The 27,510-nt window shown below is 36.9% G+C and overlaps 1 protein-coding gene across 1 annotated transcript in view; it reads right to left on the bottom strand.

The window, feature by feature from the left end:
* The window catches only part of LOC149558774 (tRNA-thr(GGU) m(6)t(6)A37 methyltransferase), a 191,012-nt gene that overhangs the window by 117,692 nt on the left and 45,810 nt on the right, over window positions 1-27,510 (bottom strand). Inside the window, exons 4-5 of the mRNA XM_089832844.1 lie at window positions 12,146-12,341; window positions 11,870-11,962 (exon numbers count right to left, since the gene is read on the bottom strand). Of these exons, the coding sequence (XP_089688970.1) occupies window positions 11,870-11,962; window positions 12,146-12,341 (289 nt within the window). The remainder of the gene's footprint in view (window positions 1-11,869; window positions 11,963-12,145; window positions 12,342-27,510) is intronic.

Raw genomic sequence — 27,510 nt, 5'->3', positions numbered from 1 at the left:
TTGGTCCTTACATCTGCGTTGCCGGAAAATGAAGTTTTTTTTGTTCTCTATGTTACCCGATGATGATCCATAAATTAATATACTCTGGAATGATTGCTTCTCATATATTCGTGCCTCCTCATTTGTGATTATGTTTGTATTTGATATTATACTTATTAATATCCTTAATCGGGTTATCATTTCTTGATTCTATTTATTGATTCAATTTATTCTTTTAATGATTTATTTATTTTAAGTATTCTTATAATAATTATGTATGTGTGTGTGTGTGTATATATATATGTATGTATATGTATGTATATGTATGTATATGTATATAGATACATATATATATATATATATATATATATATATATATATATATATATATATATATATATATATATATATATATATATATATATATATATATATATTCATATATACAATATATATATATACATACATACATATATATATATATATACATACATATACATACATATATATATATAGATATATATTCTTTATTAAATTTTATTAATGTTGACTTATTCTTATATTTCTTAATATTATTGATTATAAATTATCATTGACTATTATCTCGTATTAGTCAATATCTTCATTAATCATGGATGTTGTGGATAAAGGTTCTTTTGATACTTGATGCTAATGATCACCCTCTTTATGAAACATTTGTTTTATATTCAATATCATTATTATTATTTATTGAGCATAGTTATTTGTAATATTTGATAAATATTGTTGACTAAATTATTTACAAGATTCATTATATGTAAATATAGGGTTATGACATGTATCTAGATGATTAGATATGTTTCAGATATGTTGCTTAAGCAGTTATGTTAGGGAACCCCATGAAGACCTAAGGTCAAGCGGCTACTTCTAGGTTTATGTTTGATAAGCATTTGAGTAATATCATAATGTATTTTGATTTTTCTTAAATGTAATGTAATTTGTAAAATGCATATGATGAAATAAGTGTTATTATAATATTAAAGAGTCTGTCGCAATTGCTACGAAAAATAAACTTGGACCATTAGTTTGGTTAGATGCATGTTGCCCTCTCAGGTTCCCTAGCAAACGCGTACAGTATATCTAATGGAACAACATGGGTAGATCAATTACCTAAGAAACTATCTAAAAAGGTGGATGAAATCATAGATTCCAAGGTTGCTCAAAAGACACATAATACATCGAATGGCTCATTCAATGGAAAGGGAAATTAATTGCAAAAGCATCTTGGTTGAAGAGGATGAACTGGCTTAGTTTCAGATTTCGATTCTAGATTGGCCTTCATGAGCTCCCACTCATGGAATATTTCTCCTACATAAGAAGCCTAATACAAGGGTATATCAGGAAAAGACATGTTGATGGTTGTATTATGACCACGCCAACATAGAATGAAGTGCCAACACACACTTTATCCTCTCTTGAAAAAAGGCCCCTGGTATACTAAGAATACAAAGATTATAGAGGTGACTCAAAGGTTCAAACTATGAACATACGACTTTGTGATGATATGAGCTCGTCTAGCTTGATGTATGTTAGTAATCCAAAGGGACTTACGTAATTTCTTTCAAGACATCTTGCAAAATACTAGTTTTGGGAGCTATGGCAATGAAAAGTACTTCAAATGATATGCCAATGAAAAGTACTTCAAGACATTTCCACATGATAGTTTGAAAGTAAATGCAATAAGGGTTGAGAAATCCTATTCTAATCCTAAGAACTTGCAAACAAAGACTGCTAAAGTGAAATCCACCGCACTTTGCTTTGCCAAATTCAGCAACGACACAAAAGGGGTGCAATCTTCAAAGGATGTGCTACTAATTTCAGTATCACAAAGGAATACCGTCATAAGAACAGTGCGCATTCAGTAATCAAAGTTAACCATCAACATGAATAGCTCATGCTAACCTTACACTGCAAATAGAAATAATTTGATTGCAAAAGATATGAGCAAATGATTTTGCCATAACAATCTTATCAATCTCATCCATCTAACAAACTTGAAAACAAAAATATAATCTAAGTGAGGAACAAGAAACCATACAAGCTCCAAGACAATACAAATAGTCATCAAACTTCAATGAATATCCTTATTCGAGTAAATTATAGCAACAATATCCAAAGTTCACTTTTTTACAAATGAGGTGTGAGCCCCTTTTCTAGTTTTCAAATTACAATGGGCAACCAAGATTGAAACATAATCGAGGGCTTAGATTTTTCCACCTCAACCCTAATTAGGGTTAGGTTATGGAGAGAGAATCTATTATAAAGACTTGGTTCTACATGGATCAATAAGAAGAGGGTTTCTCACCTAGTGAGAGATTGGTCAAAATGACTAATAATGAGATGAGATTTCACTATTCATTTAATGCCGACTTACCCAAGATAGACTATGCTTCACTCCTTTCTTTGAATGCAAAGAATCCAGACATGACTATCTCTAGCTCCTCCACGTAGACACTTGTCATTATACTTGAACTCCATAATGTTAAAATTTGAACCAAAAGATAAAACAAACAACTAAACTAAAACTTACAAAGATCTTTTATCCAGGGATAAACCATCCTCTCAAAGGGAAACAACCCAACCCCCACAAAAATGATGTCTTTATTATTTTAAGGAGAATTAGAGAGTCTCAGAGCTTTTAAACCAAGCTTCGAGTCCACAGATAGAACTCAAAGACTTCTTACAAATATGAGTAACAACTTGACACACTCAGAATACTGGACACAGTAAATTAATCTAAATTCAATCAATGCACAAGACCTCCAAATAGCATATATGATAACACAACACAAATATGCAAAAGTCTATAATGCACAACTTCTGTGATTATTATCTAGAACTCACAATCTCTGCAAAATGATATAAAACATCACAACCTCCACTAATATTATATAAATCAAACAACCTCTGTTGACATTATATAGTTAACACAGTTGTTGTAAGTAGCATGAATCAACCTTTGCGAGTAGAAGTATATATTGCCCAACCTCTGTAAAAACGAGAATAGTAGCGAAAAACACGAATTTTGTAAGAATGAAATAAGTCTACTACTATGTCATAATTGTTCTGTGTGAAATTCAGTTGAGCTATCTTTTTCACATACATAGACTTGATACAATAAAATGAATTGATTAAGACTGCCCAACCATATTCCAGTCATAACTTGTGAACACAATAAGAGACCCTTTCATCTTCCTTCAACCATGTAAGATAACCAATAGAATATATGAAGTATATTAGCCGGCCAACTTTCTTTGCATTTTGACTTTAGCATTCCATAGAAATCAATAATATTTCAATGTTGAAAATATATAAGTCGCACAAATGATGCGGAAAGGAAAACACAAAGATATATTTTAGTCACTACAAAATTGCTACCTTCAACGGAACAAACAACGCTAATGCAATGACACTGAATGACTGAAATAACTGAACTAACGACCAAGTATGAGCAACCTAGACAACATAGTATCAACGAGAAGAAGAAAATAATAGTTTGAAGAGTAGAATATTACACTCAATTCAAATAGAGTGAGATCTTTCTCGAAGCTACACTTGAACTTCAACACATAATGGCTATATCTTTTCACACCTACTGAAGTTCTCCCATTCTACCATTGACTCTTGAATCCTATACACATGTTTGAGAATATAACAATATTCTCGAAGTCCTCTTCTGAGAAGGAATTCAAGCTAAATAATTCTTCCAATCTTCTCTTCAGGCCATCTACGATAATTTCCATTCGTCATCCTCTTTGAAAACAATGCTTCAATTGCATTGAGGATTTCTTCCTAGATGATCTTGATCATCTACCTCAATCGAGATGAACCTTCATTTGATTTGTCAAATAGTTCTTTTCTTGTAACCACTACACACTACCATTGAGTGAAATCATATGCTTCTCTCTCTCTCTTATAACTCAATCCATCAATTCCTGCCTTAGAATCTCCATCAAAGCCTTCAAGTGTAGGATGGTCTCATTCTTATAAATATGTATATACTCCTATGCTTGATCCATGCACTCTATCCTACTAAGGATAGCTAAAGTCCTTCCATACATCTAAGTCAAATCTTCAACAAACCTACATGTAATGTCATGGATGTTTTTCACCCATCCTTTTTGGCCTTGGGTGATCTTTTGTATTTCTTCAATGCCATCTACTAATTCTTTTGGAAGGATTGTCAAGGGAAGAAATACTTGATCTTCTTGTAATAGGATTTACAAGACACTACAAATATGCACATAGAGCCTTGTTCTCACTTTTCAATTTCTTGCATTTCTCCTTCATTTTCTTCATATTTTCCTTTAATGCCTAGGTGGGGTTAACAAATTCCTCCATCACTCGTCCCTTGGTAGCACGCCCTATGTCAATTGTTATTAAATTATATTCTTTTGGGGTGGTTTTATCTTTGGCCATATCAATCTTAAGCAATATTCCATGTCTAGTTCTTGATCCTAACTCATCCTTAGTGACCTTGGAGAACTTTGTCTTGTCCTTCTCTATTGGTTTGTTGATTCTTCTCAAAAACAAATGTAGTTCTAGTGCAAGATCAATCTCTTTCTCTGAATCCTTTTGCATTCTCTCCTCTAACCAATCTAGAGTGACTAAATAATGCTCATGCACTTGTAGTTGCTCCTTCTCTGGCATTGTCTCTTCATGACACTCCTATGGGATCAGAATCTCTAACTCTACTTCTCTTCAAATAAATTTGTTTCGAGAGAAACCTATAAAGTTTGTCTCTGCAGGATGTCCTTGTTCTTCATTCCTCAATTGGTTATCTTCCTATAAAGAACAGATACTTTGCATGTCACAAATTGGCAGAGTGGTTTGGTCTTCTGACCATTCTTTTGTTGGTTACAATCCTTTCACCTGTATAAATATCAAATTCCTATACATTGGAGGAACTAGTGGTGATACTGGTTTGTATAATTATCTCTGGCCTCTGTTTTTTATGTAGAGACCATCCAGTTGACTCATCTGACCTTTTCTTTAGCCGCTCCCCCTTGATGATGCTTTTATAGTTCCACGCTCTTCTTTGTCTAGTGGATCTTCCCCTTCTATTACAATTTCTAATGACTGCCTAGCTTTACTATCCTATGGCTTTGGAGCTCCCATTTGGCTAAAAGTCAAGGGAACATTCTTCGCCTACAATTTGCTAACCTGACATTTAATCCACAACTTTGTGAATTTTGTAACTAGCCTGGATAACATATAGAGATTTACCTCCTCGAGCCCTTTCCAATATGGTGGAACAATGGAGTTGTTTCTCTCCTTTTCAAAGTCAAGTTGAATCACATCTAAATCTTCCTCCACCTAATCCAGCACAGCATGGATCCTACATGTTCTAATCATTCTGAATGGTGTCCTAGATCTGGAATTTTTCCGCCCGTGACCTGATTTTCGTCGATTTCTGAGTTTACTCAGGATGTGTTTGCCGCCAGTTTTCAAGGTGTGTTTGTAGACAGTATGTGGGGTGTGTTTGGGGTGTGTTTGTAGTCAGTTTTTGGGGTGTTTGCCGCCAGTATTCGGGAGTGTGCATCCTCCAGTGTATGCTGTGAATATTTTGCTGCCAGTTTTCGGAAGTATGCTGTGAGTGTTGAAGTGTGCTTTCCTATGTATGCTGTGAATATTTTGCCACCAGCTTTCGAGAGTATGCTGTGAGAGCTCACCTCTTATTTTATACCTAGGCATAAGGTGTTATATGCAGTGTCTCTCCAAGGGTTTTTGAGTAGGTGTTTGACATATTGGCTGTGGTTTGTGTTCTATCTGATTATGGCCGATAATGTTGATCAAGTCCAACACATGTCCAGCAACTCCTCACCTATCAGAGGTTATGCGACAGGATTTCCAAACTAGAAATAGACAATTTACAATTGAGAGAGCAAGTTACCTCTCTAACTGATACCATTTCTAAACTTAAGAGTGCCTCAATCTCTAATACGGCTAGGTTCCAACATTTCTCAAATACTTTCACTAATGAGACAGCAGGACTGCAAACTAAGATCAGCTCTATTATTTCATAGCTAGAGGGTCTTGATGTCATCAAAGAACAGCAATTCATCATAGCAGCTAAGCACTCCTCTCTTGTATCTGAAACAGAATTGAAAGTCAAAACATGGGCTTCTCCTTGTAGTAACGCAAACTCTCAACCTTTGGCTAGTATTGACAAAATGGTACAATGCAAGATTGACAATGAGCGGGTGAGACGTGTTCGCGAGCTCAATCTGCGAGTTCATGGACTTCCCTCTACTCTTGATCCTCTTGCAGTTGGAGGCTCTTTCCCCTATGATCAACTCGGTCTTACCAACATCACATTGGATAGGTGCTGGTTTGGACATGGTGATGTCCTATTTATTAGATTTTGTTCACTTACAGACAGGCTTCGGGCTCTCCGTGCTAAGAGGAAGCTATTTTCTCTTCCTTCCAAGATCTTCTTAGACGAAGATCTCATGAGGACTCAGGCTACAGAACTCAAAAATGCTTGTGGTATTGTTGCAGAAGCAAGACGGGTTGGTAAATTGGCAGCTATCAAAAATCTAAAAGCAGTTATTAGAGATTCCCCCCCAATGGTTGGGTTCAGAGATAGGCCTCCATGGCCTAATGATGGTCTCACCAGTAGTCCGACAAGAGGAAGACCCCCACTTGCTCCCTTCTTGTTAACTGCTAGAATGGTAATGGATCCTTATGGTCATTGCCTGGTCTTCTGCATGATGCTATGGGATCCGCAAATATTCTTGTCATATCTGAGACACATGAGAGTCTTGTACGTCCTCTTCGAGATGTTACCGATTTTCAGTGGTTATCCATTTGTAGGGAGGAGGTTCATGCTTCTGGTGGGGTGCGGGGCTCGAGAGGTGTAGCTTGTTTGATTAAGGAAGATATTTTCAGTAGCACTTCTATTGTACACTCAGACACGTTTGCCAGATTTATGTGGGTCCACATTGATCGTAAGTGTCACCGTCAAAGAGATCTCTATTTGGTGGCTTGCTACTTTCCACCAGCTTCTTCTCGCTATGCTATTCATGGTACCAAGGATGGAGACCCCTTTTTCGATCTTTGCGAGACTATCTCACAATTTGTTGCTCTAGGAGACATTATTATTCTCAGGGATTTCGATGCGAGAACCAAAGTACTACAGACTCCACTTTATGATTGTTGTTTGGATTCCATATGCTCCACCAAGATTGATCCAACTTCTTTAGGGCTTCAAAGGTTTTCAGAGGATGCTCTTGGGCTATTATCCGTGTACGGTACACATTTGTTGCGGCTTTGTGAGTCTTTTGACCTTGTGATCTTGAACGGCCTCTTCTGCTTTCCCGGATCTGAGTCCTTCACTTGTTGGCCTCATGGGGGTGGTGCTAGTGTAGTGGATTATATTCTTGCCTTTCCCTCCTTCATCCCTTGCATTCGCAGTTTCACCATCTTGCGCCTTCCTCTAGCGGACCATGCTCTCCTCAACATTCATTTTCGCCTCTCCCCTCTTCTTCCGCCCCCTTGCAATTCGCCTCATCATTCATCTGTCACTACTCACTAGCCCATTCTCTTCCATTTTATCGATGGTGATTGTGAGCTTTTTTCTGCTCATCTTTCGAGAATTCTCCATCTGTCGTGCTTCTCAGACTCGTGCGAGGACACCTCCATGTTTGACTTGCTTGCAACAGCTATCCTATAGTCTAACACCCTTTCCATTCCTCATTGTCCTTCTTTGCCTCTTTGCAGCAAACATCGCAATACTTACCCTATGAACTAGTGGTTTGATTCAGACTGCAAATCTTTCCATCTTTCCATCATTTTATGCGTTCTACTTTTGAGCCACACTCCACTGATTTTGCCAGCATTTGCTCATCTTATCTCTACTTTCTTCAGAGAAAGAAGCGTAACTTCGCTGCGACTAAGTGCAAATATCTTTGCTCCACACTGAACTGCAATCCTCAGCTCTTTTGGTGCACTCTTTTCCCCTATAACCCCCTCCACCCTCCACCCTTGACTTTTTCTCTCTTACCTTGCACACCATGGCTCATTATGACATTCCTGGGCAGCCTTCCATCTACCCCTCATTGCCTCCTTTCACCCCCTCCCATATTTATGAGGCGATCAGATCCATGAAGTGTAGTAGAGCGGTTGATGAGGAGGGTTTCCAAGCGGAGCTTTTCAAGTTCGACTCCTCAATTTCGGGCCCTTATCTCTCTATTCTTTTCAATAGAGTGATTCACACTGGTTTTCTGACCTCCTTGTGTAGGCATTTGATTTATCCCATTCACAAGACCAGTCATGTCTCAAATCCGGGGAACTATAAAACTATCATGATTGGGCACACTTTTGCCAAACTGTATGCAATAGCCCTCAATGCTATGCTTTCTACGGAGCTAGATAGGAAAGGTTGTAGGGCTAGAGGGCTGGCTAGCTTTCGGGCTGATTATCAGACTATGGATCACATTTTCACTCTATGGGCTATTGTTGAGGAAGCCAGACACAAATCGAAGAAGGTTTACTGTTGCTTTATTGATTTTCGCAAAGCTTTTGATTCCGTTCCTAGGGTGGCTCTGTTTGAGAGACTTGGAAAGGTTGGTGTTTTTAAGATGTTACGTATCGCTATTATGAGACTGCATGAGACTGTGACTAGCAGATTCAGGACTCTTAAGGGTTTCTCGGATCCGATCCATAGCACTATTGGAGTTAAGCAGGGTTGTCCTCTCTCTCCTGACTTGTTTGGGTTATAAGTCTTCACTCCCTAGGGATGGTTGCTACCTTCATTAGGTTCTGATCTCCACCCTTCTTTTTGAGGATGATGTGATTCTTCTTGCTTCCTCTCCAGATAGGTTACAAAGACTTGTTGATGGCTTGGCTTCATTTTGTGATCAGAGACAGCTTGTGGTTAACTTGAGTAAGACTCCAGTCATGGTTTTTAATTGCTTAAAGACCTCTCATCTCCACTTCATTTTTCAAGGTCAGGAGATTGAGATCACTTCATTCTACACTTATTTGGGGGTTATGTTTTCCGGTCCACATTTCAGTATGAGACCAGCTATTCAGTCCAGAGTTAATAAGGGTATGGGTTCTCTTGCTTTGCTTGAGAAACAATGTTTCAGACATCACTTCCAGGATACCTTGTCTAAGCTATCTCTCTTAGACTCTCTTGTGCAGCCAACTGTTCTTTATGGATCTGTGGTTTGGGGCCCTTCTCTTGTCAGCTCAGATTGGGCTTCGATAGAGCGGGTTTAGACTTTGTTCTTGAGGCGCATCATCAGATGTCACAGGTTCACTCCTCACAGTGTCATTTTGGCCAGGTTTAGTGCTCATCCCTTTAGTCTCGTGGCCATCTTTGACTTGGTTTGGTTCCTCCATTGCCTCCATTGGTTTGCGGATAATGTTGGGGACCGTGACCGATACTTCTATTTAGCTTATTGTTCATCTATTTCTACTACGAAGACTAAGTCTGGTTCTCATGCTCACTGTTGGTATGCACAGCCTTCTTCATTGTTGGGTTTGATTGGTATTGATATTGATTGTCTCCCCCCTTTCCAATTCTCATTGGATGCCCTCACTCATCTTGTCTCCCCCCTCTCGACAGGAGTTGAATGAGCACATTCGGCTTGACATCTATAGACTACATTGACACTACCTAGGTTAACCCTTCTGGTGGGTTACGCCCGCAGATGTCCTTTTATGCAGAGCACTTCTTGGAGATTCCTGATGGGATTATTGTTCGTCCTAGCTACCTTTCCCGACAGTGGTCTCATGCCCTACAGATCTCCTTAGGTTCTTTCAGAGTTGGATCTCACCATCTTCGGGCCCAGACTGATCATCATATTGATAGTGGGGAGCGGATCTATATGCTCTGTACTTTAGGGGAGGTGAAGACTGAGGCTCATTTTCTTTTTCAATGCCCTATATACTATGAGATCAGAGGGAGATTCTTCTGTCTGTTTCAGGAATGCTTCTCTCTCTATGACTTTTTCAGCTATTATGATCAAAAATGTCTTGCACTTTATCTTCATGAGGCCATGCTCCATGATAGCACAATCCAGTCACTACTTCCACACTGGCACTCGTCTACTCAGCTCATTACTGCCTTTTTTACACCATTATCTCCTTTGCGTGGTGTGAAAAGGCCTTCTAGCTCTATTAGATCTATCGGGCTATCCAAATGTGTCAGATCCCGCTCCAGTTACTTTCACCAGTGACACTCCTCTGCAAGTGGCCAAAGGCAATATAGTGCCTTTACACATCAGCACGTGTATCATTCAATGACTGATTTCTGTTTGCCCAAGAATGACTCCTAGTCTTTCTTAGCATTTTCCCTGTCTCTCTCTCTCTCTTTCTTTGTTGTCATTGCTTTGGTTTTTGTCATTTACTTTCGGACACCTTTGTGTTCCTGCTCATGTTTGCCTCACTATTGTAAACTTTCAGTCCCATAGACCTGTTTGGTCTTTTGTTGGACATTAACATCATTATCTTATCTTATCTAATAGACATTCTTCTAGATGTTGTCCCCTTCTTCATCCAATCTCCCATCCTTCACAACTCACATTTCTTGTACGCCTTCCAAGTTGATTAGCATACTTTCCTCATGCTATGCGATGTCCAAGCTTCATCCACTTCCCATATGCAATCTTGATCTCAACTTTTGCATGAAAGTTCCCAAAACATTTGCTGTGCATTTTAATCTTCAGTTCTTCTAATTTCCTTGCATTTCCTCAGTCACTTCATTCAATCCTTTCACCCCTTCTGCAAAGTTTATTTTTGTTTCAGAACTTCCATTCTCCATCCAGTCCTAACCTCTAGTCCTGACTTGAAACCCCACATCTCCCTTTCTGTATCTTTCTCCACTTCATACAACTGCATTTATTTTAGAAGACCCTTACACTCACTATCTCTTCCAAAATAACCATCACTGCTAAAATTGACCCTGCAACAAGTCCAAATAGTTTTATTTACCTAAAGCATTATTCACCCTATGTGCATGACTCCATTTTCAAAAACTATTTCAGATGTCTATTGCAAATCTCAGATGTTAATATTAGGATCTTAGCTTATGTCCATATTTAATTTAGATCTCAGTGGGCTTACTCTCCAAATTTGAAGACAGATTTACATTGAGCACCATTCCATTTTATATTCTCTGACAAAGCACAAAATAAATGATGAGAGAATTCAATTCAGGAATGAGAAACGAGTTAAATATGGTCTACATTGTACAGCTTGACACAATTTTAAAATCAATCACGAATACAATATGCTATGAATCACCAAAAAAATGGATACAAAATGTCAATTGGCAAATACTAAGAACATTTCCTCAATAAGGAAAAATTACATATCTGCATACATCGGTAACACTCAAGGGTTTTTACAATACATAAAAAACTATGTAAGTAGATACAACTTGCCATCAACTACAAGAAGAATATTATTTTTTTTTATGTCTTTAGAGAAAAGAACTAGATGGAGCACTTTAGCTTCAGTTTATATCTCTCTATGCGCGGCACATCTGTCTATTAAACCATATCAATTTGGATAGCAAGTGACATCACATACAGAAGTTAGAGCTTTTAAATTGGCTTAGACATCCAATAGTTAACAATTAGTTGCATATGATATCCTTAAACAAGATGATATTTTCGACATAGCTTAAAGAGACTGAATATAGAAAGGAACATACTATGTGATGTGAAGGTAAAATTATTAGGTGAATGATCTTGACAGTTTTTATTCTGTGTCAAATAATTGAAAAGAAAAAAATGAATTCAAAAACTCCAAAATTGATATTAAGCGATACAGTATATAGTCTACAGGACCCAAATGAAACATCTTAATATCATAAAAACAAAAAATTGAAATGGAATACCTTTGCAACAGTAAGACCAATTGGGCAAGGCCGGTGTGGAGATCGTGTTGCAAGTACGCCCTTCTTACCACCTTGCAGCCTTGGCACTCTCACCTATCTATGTCAAATACACTTTATAACTAAATATTATTCAAAGCAGTAAATGCAATTTACCATGTATTTGACTATAACAAAGATAATTCTTTGCGCAAAGAAAAATAAACATTCTTCACCAAATAATAAAGAGAATTTTAAGAAAGACATGATTTTCACCCACAACTAAACCAAGCACAAGACCTTTGCTCTGAAATTTGAATGTGCCGGTTGCTCCCACAGCCTTGACAAATCAGTGTTCATATGGAAAACATAAAGAATCCAGCAATGAGAGAATTCTGCAAGTCCTTCAAGGGAAGCTGGAGGGATTCCACCAGAATATAGTATCAAACATGCCCTGGCAGATGACACTAGTAATGGCTGTCGTGGTGTTCCATTTCTGGAAAAAGGAACAAACTAAATATTCATAGCTTTCATTGATTATTTCCTCAACTGCATCCTTCAATTATAAGAATTCTATTAAATGATAAATACTTCTCCTTCAGTATTATTTGATTAGAGAACATTTTCTATTATTGAAAGCTCCAAATATAAAGAATTCACACAAGAAAAATTGTTGACTACCAATATGTTTTGGGTATAATTACAAGAATATAATAACATGGAAACAAATCAGGCACTCACAATTTTGAAAAGGCTAATACAAGATAATTGTTTAGAACATGCCCTGCAATTTTAATTTTTTTCTGATAGGTAAATAGCATTAGCCAAATAATGTTATCAATTTTCAACCTATTTATAAGCTGACTCACTAAGAGCACCAGGAGGAAAGGATAAGCTGGAGAAAAGCTCCTGGCATCGCTCCAACTATTAAACAATTTAGAAAATTACAGCCACTTCACATTACAAGAATTGGGGGGTAACATGCACTGCAATATTGAATATCTAAAGAAGAATATAAAATAAATATCAACTTAAACAACGGAGATAAAACTGCAAACCTAATGGAAATTCTTGGGATTGTGCTTTCCCCAACAATTATTTGATTCTTCTATTGCATTTGATTCTTCAATGACCACTGCCATCTGTGAGCAACTAAAATTCAACCTCAGCCACTGCAAAGGTTTTTTTGCAACTGTTTCACTCCTTTAATTTTGTGTGTGTCTGACAATTTATTATTCAAACCCTCACACTTTTAGATACGGATGGGTTAGATATTGTTCTTGGTTATACTTGGTTAGAATCTTTAGAACCAATTGCAAGTTCATGCAGCTCAGTTAGAGGGGCAAAAAAGTTAAATTAAAAATTATTATACTTCTGGAGTCCAAAACAAAGTCAAGGAATAGCAAGTTTGAAAATCTACTGAAGATTACACCAACAAATTAGAAACCAAAAGAGAGGAGCATGATGTAGATAAAAAAAAGAGGAGATGAGTAGTTCTCCTCACAAGCTAATAAAACAAGTTGCAGAAAATGGTGAAGAACCAAATAAGGTTCCAGTGATAGGAAAGCATGCAACAATCCACAAAATTGTGAGAAACAAGAATCCTTCAGGCATAATAATACAAGGAATCAACAACTGAATCATTATCCATCTACATGGAAATAAAGAAGCTACAAGAATCAACGGAATCATAGGATTGCTCATGCAAATTGTCATTCCAAGAGGTGATAAGACAAGACATAATATCCTTCCTCAAGAGTGGACCATATTCTGTAAGGGGACCATATTGATATGATTTCTATAATGTTTGTATGTGAGATTAATAATCTCCATCTGACCGACATGCCTGAGATTTTCATCATCTCTATAATGTTGGTATCTGAGATTGCTATAATCTCCATCTGACTGACATGCCTGAGATTTATGTGCCAAAATATTCTGATGATGTCAAGATATATGTATGTGATTGGCCTAGGATAGAGGACGTACCATCCAAGAAGAATCTTAAGGGTTGTGCTCTAGGGAAGACAGTGGACCAAGGGTTAGGAAAACTGAATTGGAGACATCTTTAAGGTTGAGGTTAAGATAGAGGGTAGAATAGTATAGTTAGATTTACAATTGTTTAAGTTTGAACATTTATTTTGCAGGTATTACTTGGTCCCAAACTAACCTTATAAGTGGGGACATTATAAGATGATATTGAAGCTACAAAAAAGAAGCAAGAATTTGAAGATGCTCGTGAGCCCATTCAAAATTTGTAGCAAAGAGCAAGCAAAGAAGTTGGAAAGAAGTAGAAAGAGAAAAATAAAAGATGAAGGGAGTACAATATTTGATCCTATTCAGTAGAAAGATTAAGCATTTGCACCGCTCACCCTTAAAAGTGAATCAATCAATAAATTGGAGATTTTGAAGATGGCAATCTAGTAGTCAAAGGCATGTATGGAAAAAGTTGTGTGGAAAGTAATTACTTTCCTTACAGAATTCTTGAGAAACTATTATGCAATCACATCAATCAAAGTGAGACTTCAAGACATTGATGCAATTTGTGAACAGCCCATTAGAGAAAAAATTGTCCCACAATTGCAAGCAAACAGTTGTTGAAGAAGAGCAACAGAATAAAAACAAATGGAATGAAAATTTGTCAATGAGTGGTAATTTTTGTACTAGTTTTCAACCAAGATACTCTTGACAAGGTGAAACGTGATTGCCACTGCCTCAATGCCACAGTTCAAGCAATTCAGGATGAGATTCAGGAATCAGTGAAGGTAATATTTCAATTTGATTTAAGAAAAGAGGAAAATATGAGTTTGCAGATTTTAAAGGAAAGAATGATGGCTCTCCACTTTTGAAGATTGCAAGACTGTCTGAAGGAACCAATTGAGAAAAGTTGCAATATTCAAGGCCTCCATGGCCTCTAGTAAAGACAACATACTAGATTGGGAAAGACATCTTGCCACAAGAACAACTTAGGTACTGCTGATTGGAAGATACATAGGGTGCCTAGTCCTCTACTGAATGAACTTAATGATATTTTGTCCAGGTTCATAGAATTTGCAAAGAGAGAAAATATTAAAGGAAAATATCTTCTAAAAGAAGACCTGATCTAAGCCTATGTGGCAATTAATTTCCTCATTGGATGATAGTTAGATTCTTAGTTTTGACTGGCCACACATTTTGGTGTCTTTTGATTAGTCAATAAAGCATTGTAAATTTTCTATTGGCACGTGTGGTGGTGCTTTGATCTCATTGGATGATATAAGTGGCAACCCTAATTAAGGTTTGTAGCGGATTAAACTGAGCCATTGATTTTTTTTAATCTTGATCATTCATTGTCACTGAACTCCTATGTAAGGCTTGCTCTCTTCATTTGTAACAGAGCATTGTTGGAGAATTATCGCTATAATACCGCCAAATTTGCTCTACTATTCATTGTTGCATCTTACATGGTGAATAAGTGTAATCTATTTGGAGTTTTACATGGTTTCTTCACTTTTGCACTTAATAGATTTCATATCTAATTGTCAAGTTAGAGTTTTCTTTGAGTAAGTTAGTTGGATAAGAGAAATTGTGAATGCATCCTTGCTTGACTCAATCCTCAACCAAACCACTAGTTTCTTGATTGCAAGAATGCCTTGCGTGGTCAGATGACATTTATATGCACTTAACTTCAATCTATACTTGATCTTTAATTTGCATTAATAGATGAGATTAAAGAAATGGTATTGATTTGAAAATCACTTGAACACAACTTAGGAGCTTGCACTAGGTGAATGGAGTCAATGACAAGATTGCATCTGGTAGAGTCCACTTGTATTCACACATTCTTGCATCCTTAGGTTAAATAAAAGTAGATTATTATTTGTACTATTTGTAAGTTCAATTGGTATTTCATAAGTTGGAAATCAGAAGTATATTTTCATTGCACATTATGAAGCTATATCAATTGAATCAAGATGACAAGCCTTAGAGAATAGAGTAAGTCCCTCGTGATCCCAGCAAAAAACATTCATATCCTTGAGTGAGCATCCACAGTAAGAAGGAACCATGAAGTCACATTATGATCTTTCACATTAGTCTTAGAATAAGAAGTATCTTTGTGCAAAAGAGGATTTAATATTCAGCGATTCATCCCAAAACATTGAGTGTTCTATCCTATATGTTGTAAGGGAATAAAACTCACATCAAAAGGTGGGTATGTTAAATATTTCTTTTTAGTTATAGTCTTGCTACACCTTGTTGAAGGATTGCTCATGCAATATATTCATTTTAAACTTTTAGTGTAAGTAGTCTATGGGAAGCGGATGGAACCCAATGTATCATACTTGAAAAAGGTGTTATCAAACTTTGTTTTATTAAGATTTGTTGATCTCTTTTGTCTGACTTAGTTTCTTTAATGACAATTTATAACATGTTGATTAACAATTTGTCTTCCTTGGATTTGGTTTATTCCTTGACTCTTAATGTTCCCAATGCGGTTGAATACAAAACATTTAACGACAAAAGGGTCAATGTAGTAATCTTATCAGAGACCCCAGAATTGAAAGGTACAGCTCCCTTGTGGTGCAAAGATTTGCAAAGAATTTGTTTTTAGTAGATCAGCTAATTTTGGGGGGATGCTCTTAAACAGAGAGTAGAAGAGGTATAACCAGATTGCCCAACACTTCAAGCAATCTAGGTCAATTTCAGATTATGACTCACAACCTACACAAATATGAATATATATAAGTCATTGTTAAGCTCATCTAACACCTACAATGCAATCTATTCTATCTTCTGGATGCAAGAAACAACAATGCAAAACTATCTACCAATGCACGCCACATAAGAAGAGAAAGTATGGTCAACTAGACAATACCCAAATTACCCAAGTTATTGAGATTTGACAATACCCAAATTGCTTCCTATTCAGTTCCTTTTATTGACCAAATTCCGGACTTCCCACACAACAATGGAATGCATATGAACTAACTTGTATAGAATAGGGGAATTAACATAATACTGTAAATGAGGGAAGTAAAGCTTACAACCACTGAAAAGAAAGAAAGAAAACCCATTTTATTTGCAATCTCACAGCTTTAATTAACAGTTTATTTCATTCCAAGCACCATACAAGAATTAAATGAACAACAAGATGAAAATGTAGATGCAGAGTCTCACACAATAGTCCCAGCTACAGGGGTTTGCACACATAATAATTTTGCCAATCTTATTTACTCTTCAAAAAGTCACATTTATAGGCCTTCTTAGAAATGGCCAGTTACATTTGATGATTACATTGCAGAGAATCTCTGAACAGATGAGTGCTAGAAATAGAATTAACTGAGTTATCATTCGTTACAAAGTCTAAGCCTATTAGGATAATGCCAAACATGGCCACAATATCAAAAAAGAGAGAAAGAGAGAGAGAAAGGGGAATACTTGTCACATTTGCAGAGAGGATGTATGTATTGCTTATGTCAAAGTATTAGTTCTTTAAAGTTATGGATTAAGCTTTGTAGGCCTTCATTGCTTCAGTTACATTCTTCAACTTCATGATACTTGGGATAAGAATTTTGTCAACTCTAACCATCCAATAGTCGTGCATTTTTGTCAGTTCTTCCATTTTGGAAATCTTTGATTGGAGCTTCTCTGTTGCATGCTTCAAGACGCAGTCCACTGCTGCGAGTTCTGGAAGCTTTGCCACTTGGAAGTTTGTTGGATTATGTAACGTTCCCATTATAAAATAAATAATAAATCAAACTTTTGTAATGGGCTGATTGATTTAATGTATCTCGGACCCATTTTTATTTATGTTTCTATAGTTTGTGTCACCGTCAACTATCTTTGTACACACTCGAAAAGTTTCCTGACGGGTATTTAAGCACGGCTTGTAGGTTGTAGTTGGTATGCTTTGGATTATTTGTCTTTGTTCTACGAATTCCTGTTGGAGTTCTCTGTAATTTGCCATTTTGGAAGTGAAAGATCGTCCCTATTTGGCTCGTTTGGTTTCGGTGGGATTCAACCCTCACCCTATTCCATTGCATGTAATACTTCACTGGGATCTGGCAAGTCGGAGCACTATCTATTGGCAATTATTAACTGAAGGTTGTGTTCAAAATCTCTATTGTTTGGATTCACATCACATATTTGGATCTATAAGTTTGGCTACAGGACCTTTTTCCTTCTATTTGCACACCATCCAAGTCTTCGTACATAGGCACTTTCACCAACCCCAGCATCCAACTCCTTGTCTTCACCGTACGGTAGTTCTCTGCTCATTCTCAGCGACTGTACATCTCTGTAGCCTCCATAGGGCCAAACATCTTCCCACTGTACGACACTATACCGTACGTAAAGAGTAACACTTCTCCACCATACATATGGCCATCACTTGCTACATCCCGTACGGCATTTGGGGGGCATTACCGGCATTTGGGGGGCATACCGTACGAACTACCCATACACCCTACTGTAATCACTCAACAACAGTCCATACGGCATCTAGAACTCAAGTACTGACTTCACTGTACAACCACTACAATCCTCCCAACTTGGCGTGATACATGTACGGCCCTTCTTGCATAGTACGATCAGTTTGATTTGTTTCCCCTCGAATAAAAATCTGAAACGGGTCATTATAGATTAGAAGTTTCTTCAATGAATGCCAAAAACTTAGTCTTCATTCGCTCAACATCCACCAACCAGTGGTTATTGGTGACATAAGATTGAGTATGCAAAATCTTTAAATATTCAAATATTTTATCCATTTCCTTTTTCACAAAATCACAGACACACTTCAATCCATTCTCATACTTCATTGAACTGTCATATTTGAATCCCAAAGATTGCTTCCAATGAAGCAATAGCTCTTGGTGGGATTTAAGTATCCCATGATTCACAGCCACATTAGTCTTCATGTCAATCACCTCTTGTAACAAAGACAATTGCTCAATTAAGCTTTCTAGTTCCTTCTTCATTGAGTCCTAGTGTTTTGACACTGCTTCTCTCAATATCTGCATCTAACAACAAATTTCCAAAGTTCTCAATAAGGGGAGGACCTTGGGCCTTGAGTTCATCCATCCAGGCATGACCAATTTTACCAAATTGCCTCTCTTGTTGTAGCTTAAGCAATAAGTTCTTGTTCTCCTCTGCACTTGGATCAAATGTACTTGATGGTGTTCTTCCAAGTGCAGCTCTAATGTAATCCATCAATTTTCTATTTGAGGCCTTCAGTACCTCTTTCTCAAACCTTAACTCCTCCAGCTTATCTTCTATCTTTGTATTAGTTGATTTCCAGATGTTGAGTGTAGAGTCATGCATTGGAATTCCCATGTCAACAGTTTTGATCTGAAAAATCATTTGGAGTTAATTCATGAAACTTTCCCTCCTTATGAGGTTCTGTAATTTCCACAAGAAAGTCTATGGAAGTTGAGTCTGTCACCAACGCTGCAATGGTCTTCTGCTTCTTTTCTTTCTTTGACGCAGTTTGAGGCTAGGTTGCTTGCACAATGAGGTCTTTAGATGGAGCACTTTCCTCACATCTCCTCTTCTTTCTATCAAAGGTCTCTTCCAACCAAGATTCGATTGAAAGGACATTGAGTGTTGACTCTAGGGTTGTAGGATCAAAGAGCTTCCTCACCACTAAGGGTGTCACCATGCTCTCGCTAGCAAATGGAAAGGCAATTGTTTTAGTAATTGAAAGGGCTAGAGTTTTACCTTGTTGAGATGTATCTTGCTCCTGTCCATTTAGAGGATTATTGTCACCATCTAAGTTGATGACTAGTACAGAGGAGTCCTTAACTACTGATTTCTCCTTGTCTTTTTCTTTCTCTACCTCTTTATCTCCAACTTTTTCGGTATCTGGCAAAGATCCTCCTCCACAAGTTGGAGGGACTTGTATATTCTTTTCAGGAGGTTGATCTCCTCCTACACCAATTGATTGTGTTGGTCCAGTTGATGTTGATGTGACAGCAGTGATGGAAGTATCGGCTGGTGATGACTGAGCAATTTCGAATGCTACTCCACTCGCAGAACTAGAGGCTCCAGTTCTCTTCTTCCTTGCTTGGGTCCATTCAACCCACTTGTTTGTCCTTTTAATGATGTCAGCCATGAGAAGTCTCAATGACAGGACCATCAAGCGGAGTTGACACTATAGGAGTGTCCTTGATTTGTTCACAAGTAGAGGGCCTCATATAAGAGCCATCATCTGCACTATCACTAACATCAATTTTATCATTACATAAGTTGATTACATCAAGAGTTAGCCTAGACCAATACCTCTCTCTGGTTTGGTACTCATTATAACATCCGGCCCAAAAATCTTCAAAATCCGGAACATGCCTATAAGCATATCCTAGCTTTAGATGATCTTTGACAAAGCTAACATGATCATATTGGGGACTTATAACTTGATAGTCGATCAATTTAACCCTGTTCTAAAAGGCTTTCACCAAATTTCGGGCATCAGACCTAAAGGCACAAGAATAAGGTCCTACCACAATTGGGAAGGGGATGTCAGCTATCTTCTTTACATTGGAACATAAGGTATTCACATCTAGAATCTACCTGCATAATTCAACAAGCACTACTTTATCTTCAGGATACCTGGGAAGTCATTTCCGAAAACCATTGAATGCACCGATCCTCAGGTACGAGAATGATGGAAATTGAATAAAACAACTTCCGAACTGGCTCATTGTTGATATAGCTTCAGGTGAGAATCTTCGATTAGGTCACACATGCAACTCCTAGCATAACCTTGTTGTGAAGGCGTCATTCACCTTTACGTATTCTTCAAAGCTCTTTTCCATCTATAGATGAGGATAGAATTCATATACCTTAGTCTTCTCATCATAGTCTCCAATGCTAATGTGTGGCTAAAGCATATATTAGGTATGATGACATGTAAAATTGCTTGGATGCTTTCGTCGAATTTAGCCAGGAGGCTAGCTCTTCACATATGATTTGGACCGACTCAACTTGTAGTTCATCAGCACAGATGGCCTGAACTACATAGAAGTGATGCTCAATAAAATCCAAGATCTCCTCCCTACCTTTCAATCTTAGCAACAATGCCAAGGTGTCAACAATTTCCCTTTATAAATTGGTTCCACAAAGGGTTCTTGGCATTTTACTCCTTCTGGAACGAGGAGTCTAGAACCAAGTTCTTTGCATGCCCTCTCTTCTTAGAGTCTTCTTTTCATTGAACATTGATGCAGACGAAGAAAAGTCAATGTCACAGTACTGCTCCTTCACTGGAATTCCAAATGCAGACTACATCAATTCTTTGTTCACCGAAGGCAAAACAGATTGGTCGGGAAACAAGATTTGCTTGGTTTTCGAGTTATACCTTTCAATGCATTGCTTCACCAATTTTCATGCATGCACAGCCATGCGAAAACCAGCGGCTTCGACTAAATCACTTTCTTTCAACTTCTGTGTGATTGGATGGAGAAGCTGGGTGTTTATTCTTCTGTGCAAACTACCAAGGCCGAAAAACTTGAAAGAAGTATTAGAAAAGTTCTTTAGCTCAATCTCTAATCTAATCAAATGATTAAACCCAACAACTCTAACTGCCATTAGCTTATAAATTCACACAGAGAAAGCAATTATTTCAAGAAAATAGCCATTACAGGATGAGGGACCTCATTTAGCAAAAATCTGATCATATAGATTCGGAAATTGGACCGTTGGCGCCACACAAATGAAGTAACTCATAATTAACAACCATAACAATCAGATTTGTAATAAATTAGGCAGATCAACAGCTATTTAAAACATATTCCACCCTTATGATAGCTCATAAATCTGACCACCATAAAATTCACTTTAATCTCCTGTAGTAGCAAGAGTATTTCCTTTCTGGATCCTTTTACTTAAGTTTACTGAGAACTACCTTCTTTACTTGAGAATCCAAAGCAAAGGCTTGCACTTTAAACCATTAATGGGAGGAAAGGGGCATTATCTTGCTTTTCCGTAGACTTACCTTTTCCTTCGATTTCCTTTGATTCGGGGGTGTATGTGCGAACTACTCTTTTCGTGCCTTGAGTACTTTACTTTTTTCTTTTCCACACAAGACTTTTTCTCTTGATTTCTCAACTTAGCTTGGAGAAGCCGAGAAAAGAATTCTTTGCCTTGAGCACGTGAACGCTTTATTTCCTCTGTATCAGGCTCTTCTTTGCAATTGACTCCATCAGAAGCATCTTTCAGGCATCTTTGTAGAAAATTCTTATATTTAGCTTTAGAATTGTTTTACCTTCCTTGTCCTTCGGAAAAGAAGCTTTGAATGTTTCCATTCGACAGAAAAGCAACATTGAGACCTTCGCTTTCGGAAGAGAGAAACACTTAGAAACATTTTTCTCTACTTTGGCCACTTTTCCCTATATATCCTCAAGATGAAGTGCTGACCGTGGATTCATCATTTAGTAATGCATATCAAGGATCCAAATTAACTTCTTTATAACATCGCGCCTGGGTCCACTGTACACGTCGAGCCTTCTGAATGGAGCACAAATTCTCTTGTTTTATCCTCGTAGCTATTCATTTTTAAATCAAAGCCTTTGATCTGAAATAGCATCAATGCTCAAGATATGATCTTGTTAATGTTATAATTCTGTCAGATAAATTATATTATATATATGAGATATATAGATATATAATATATGACAACTATTATATATGAAATAATTAACTTATATTAAGAGTGATATATATATATTGTTTTATAACCATTATAATATATTAAGGGTATATTACTTGTGTTATAAATATAACTAATGTAAGTTAATATGTTAAAGAGACATGTCTCTTCAAGAGACATGCCTCTTTATTTCACATATATATTCATTCATCTAGTAACTTGGAAGACACAAAAATTTTACAAGTGCTATTACAAGTTACAGATCCTATTTCACTAGCATGGTATCAGAGCAGGTTAAGGAAGATCCAAATTAAATTTGAGAATTTGTAATGACCCTACTCAAATCCGACCTTAAAATGCTGATTGAAGGCTCGAAGAATTTTGTCAAACACTTTGCATACAAGGGGTCATATGACTGATATAACTTTTCAGATTGCTGCAATAACTCTTGTTTCGATTTGCATCAAAGAGAATGCTTACAAAAGACTCCAGATTGTCTAAACAATGACCTAACATGAATGTGCAACTAAATTTTGGCAATATTCAATACAAATATGTGACTTAAACTACTTGCAATATGCAGCTACAGCAATTAGTAATTATGACAAATACTTTGGATGCAACCTAGGATGGCATTAATGCACTTACAACCAAGTGGCATAATTATAAACGCTTAGTATGCAAAATTATAACATTATTTATGCCAAAAAGAGAACTTACAGCCAATTGACATTTTGTCAAACAATTGGCATGCAAACTAAGAAGCTGATCATCAAACTCTAAGTTTGCAATATAGATAGTCTAAAAAATTACAGTGCTCTTTCAATTGTAAAATCCTAGCCTTCCTTTGATACCAATAATGCCAAATGGCAAACAAAGACAAGTACGATATGAAAATAGTGAAGTGCTAAAGCTATATTTTGTACTCAGCTAAAAACCTACTTTTCTCAGAAAATATGCCAAATGAGAAGTGAAGAACCTGATTGTAGATGACTGTAATAATCTTCTACAATGCTGCCCTTTCTACTTTGCTTTTTTTCCGATCTGCTTTTTCCACTTGCTTTTTCCGGATTTGCTTTTTTCGTTTTTGCTTTTTCAAACTTTTTTTCGGATTGCTTTTTTCAGAGCTGCTTTTCGGATTGCTTTTTTCGTCTGATTTTTTTTCGAGTTTGCTTTTTCGGCCTTTTTTTTTGGACTGCTTTTTTGGCCTGTTTTTTCTTCGGTTCTGCTTTAAAATGTTTCGGACCTGCTAGAAATGACCTCCAATAATTTCGGCCCTACTAAAAATTGCCTCCTAAAATGCCAAAATGCTGAAAATGGCCTTAGGCCCAATGATGCCCTAACTGAAGTGACTGAAGTATCACCTCCAAATGTGCAACTCTTCAGAAGATATCTCACTTCCTCAGTTATGCAAATCCAAGGGAGTTTTCGTTCTCAAAGATCAACTGATTCTCTGAAACCACTTGGCTCCACAATAGACTATGTGACTGAATCACAATTTGATGTCAAGAGAAAAATAAACAACTGGATGATTAGAATGAAGCCCGGGGTGCGTATTTATTCTTTTTCTCCACTTTCTCCAGAAACTTCTAGAACATTATTTTATTTTATCTATTAAGTGACTTTATAAAAAATATTTTATAATTCAAGTCACTTTATTAAATTAATTAAATATAAAGTGACCTTTTAATATTTATTTATTTCATAACTTTATAAATAATTAACTTAATACCACTTATTTATTTAATTAAAATAATTAATTAGTCATCCTCATAAAATATTCATTATTTTGGACAACCTAATTAATTAAATTAATTAAATCAAATTGCCTCCAAAATGGGGACATGACAGAATTCAGATTACACAAAACAAATCACATGACCTCCTGTGATCAAACTGAATCTACCGTGACGCTGGAAGATGGACAGCCTGCAACATGTTTGGTGTGAGTCACAATAACGTCTAAATAACAAATCCCTTGCTACCGAGGGTATGAGCAACATTTTTCTGCACTGTCAAAGCCACAAGTATTGAGAGTTATTTCGGAATTCATCGCAGCACGCGGGCAGACATAACACCTTGTGGAACTAAGCTCTCCGGATTCATTATTGAAGATAATATTTTCACAGCCAACGAACTTTGATATATAATTGTGTGGCCGTGGGAGACTAGCAGAGGAAATGAAACTGCAAAATGAAATTACAAGCAGATGGAGTTTCTCAGAATACATTAAATGGCATACATTGTCAGGATACCCCAAATTGGAAGATCAGGAAATTCATACCACAGATTTAGGATAACATAGAAGGTTTGTAAGGTCACAAATTATTTTGGAGCCTCCCATACTTGAAATGGTAATTATAGAGAAGTTTGTGAGGATAAATTGAATCATTGAATCATATTTTTAGAGATGGATGTAAACTAGAACCTATGTCTATGAGACCAACTCCTACGGTGTGTGTATGAATCTCGCCTTAGGAATCTAAGTGCAGAGAGATAACCACAAGCTTGGAAGATGAGAACATACCTGTCAGTGATGAGAGGGGGCCACTTCATCTGCACACTTGAGGCTGCAATATGGATTGCAATTTGCTGGATGTCAGATATGAGTGGCATCAGTCCGATGCAGATGCTCTGAGATCTTGCAAAATTTGTTAGATGTTCGCTAGACCAATGATTACTCCCTTGTTGATGTCGTGACTACCAGGTGGACTCTTGCAAGATGTTTCTCAGTCTATGCTAACCTTACATACAGTGTTGTCTCCACATATCTTGGGTATTTAGTAGTGGCTCGGGATGACTTCCCTCACCTCTTCCCACAAAGGAGGATGAAATTTCCATCTGTTATCATGATCGAGGAGCCTATAGAAATTTTCAACTTGGGTCGAAAGGATTGCTGTGGAAAGACTGTATTCAGGCATTGCTGTGTGACTAGGAATGTATCACCTAAAGCGTTGTTCTGTGTAACATTGGGAGTCAAAATTTAAACATCCTATGAACAAAGTATAGGACTTCATAAGATGGCTGTCAGCAACTGGATTGATCTCATGTAGAAACTGGAGAAGAAACCTCCTCACATTGTTTTGTGTTTAAGGGCCTTTTGTGATCATGATGTGTTTTCTATAATAACAGGTCCACTCATTGTTGTCATATCAAAGTTCTTTGTCCATAGAGAGGATGCCACCATCTAGGGGATGTGCTAGACAACCTTGTGGCTTCTCTTTGTAAATTTACAGTTCTCAACCCATCTGTTTCTGTTGAAATTGCGATGATAAAATAGCAGGATGTTTCAGATACTGTTGTTAATTCACCTATGCACAAAGCAGCAAATCTATAAACAAACTATGGAAGTGCAACCTTGGGGAACTCTTGGTCATGATGACTTAGATATTCCTCATATAGATCAGAACATTTGGAGGTGCAGTTAAGTTTGTCTGACAAGCTAAAACTTATGACAGTAAGTCCAAGGTGGTCTTGGGCCTATCATTTTAATCGTATGTGAATCATACCTCATGAAGCAAATTATCATCCATGTTTGGGATCATGTGAGCAGCATATGCACAAAGTTGAGCAGTTAAAACAATAGGAAAGTGAAAACATGTCTAAGGCAAATAACCAAGTCTTGGATAAATTACTGAAGGAAGATGAATACTATGGAAACTGACTGTGTAGTACATGAGTTATTGAGTTCTATGGGAGGCCTTAGGGACTCTGATTTTGATTATGATGTGATTCTCTGCAAGGGTTGGGAAGCTTGTTCTAGTTGCTCCTATATAATGAGAAAAAAAAAAGGGGGCACAAAGAAGTTTTCCATATGTGATGCGATGCAAAATTACTTGATGATATAAAGAGTGGGAATCTAACATTGTACGGGGGAATAATAACCAATGTTCTATTCCCATTTGAACCGTCCTTATATGGGAGCAGAAAAGACGTACTCAAATTGTTTGACAAATTCTTACATGGAGGCCTTTCTTGATTTGATGCATATGGACCTTCATTGGAGAAACCTATATTATTATTGTAGATAAGTATTTATTATCCTCAGGTATTGCATGTATCTACTTATTGTAGTCTCCCTCTTATTTTATATTTCTATAATTACTATAAAGAGTTATTTGCATTGATCTTTTCCTTTGTCTTTGAGGATGTTCTTGCAGGAAAAGAAGATTGGTACATTAGGTATGCTACCAAATATTGTGCAGACTCAATCTTATGATAGTAGCTTCAAAGAAACTATGATTTAGGATTTGAGAATCATCTGATGATTAGGTTGGATAATGTGAGTTTCTTGAAGCAAATATCCTTGATGATTGAAATTATGAGAGGGAGTCTAACAGTTCATTAGAGGCAACCTTGGAGAAAGAGAGGGAGCAGAAAATAAAAATGCTTAAATCAAACTTTTGATGATATTGGTTCAGGAGTAGACCTTATCGATGGATTCAACACTAGTTAGAAACTATAATAGCTAAAGGACTATGATTCATGGGATAAAGTCTCATGTATATAGGTTGGAAGGCTTTATGCTATCAGGATACCCATTGAACTAGGGAAGCATGACATGACTTGCTTCCAAAAGAGGTTGGAAGGATGATAACAGATTTAGAGGAAGTCTGACACTTCATCGGAAAGAACCTTGTGCTAAGAGGTCAGAAAAGTTGATATCAAACTAAGAAGAAGAAACCTTATTCTTTGATATGTTTTATGGTGACTATTGTGACAACTCCATATGGCAGTATTCATGGAGACTTCATGTGAACATTTGATGTCATACATGTATGAGCATGTCCCTGTGTACATCATGAAGAAGTGACGACTTCTAAATGATTATCACTTGTATTAGGAGAAGTTGTTGTAAAGTGACGTCCTTACAATAACTTGTAGCATAATTCATTTTTGCGAAATTGTTTCATATAAAGGCTTTATCTTATAAATCAATAACTAGGCAGTTGATATCATTAATTTGATTATCTACAAGTTGTTGTATAGATATATTTCGGTACTTGGTGTATATCTTGCCTTGATATTCTGATAGGCCATTACCAAA

This window comes from Cupressus sempervirens, chromosome 5 (assembly GCF_028749045.1).
Source record: "Cupressus sempervirens isolate cs-2001-9-10 chromosome 5, ASM2874904v1, whole genome shotgun sequence".
NCBI lineage: Eukaryota > Viridiplantae > Streptophyta > Pinopsida > Cupressales > Cupressaceae > Cupressus > Cupressus sempervirens.
This window is presented reverse-complemented; position numbering and strand designations above follow the sequence as displayed.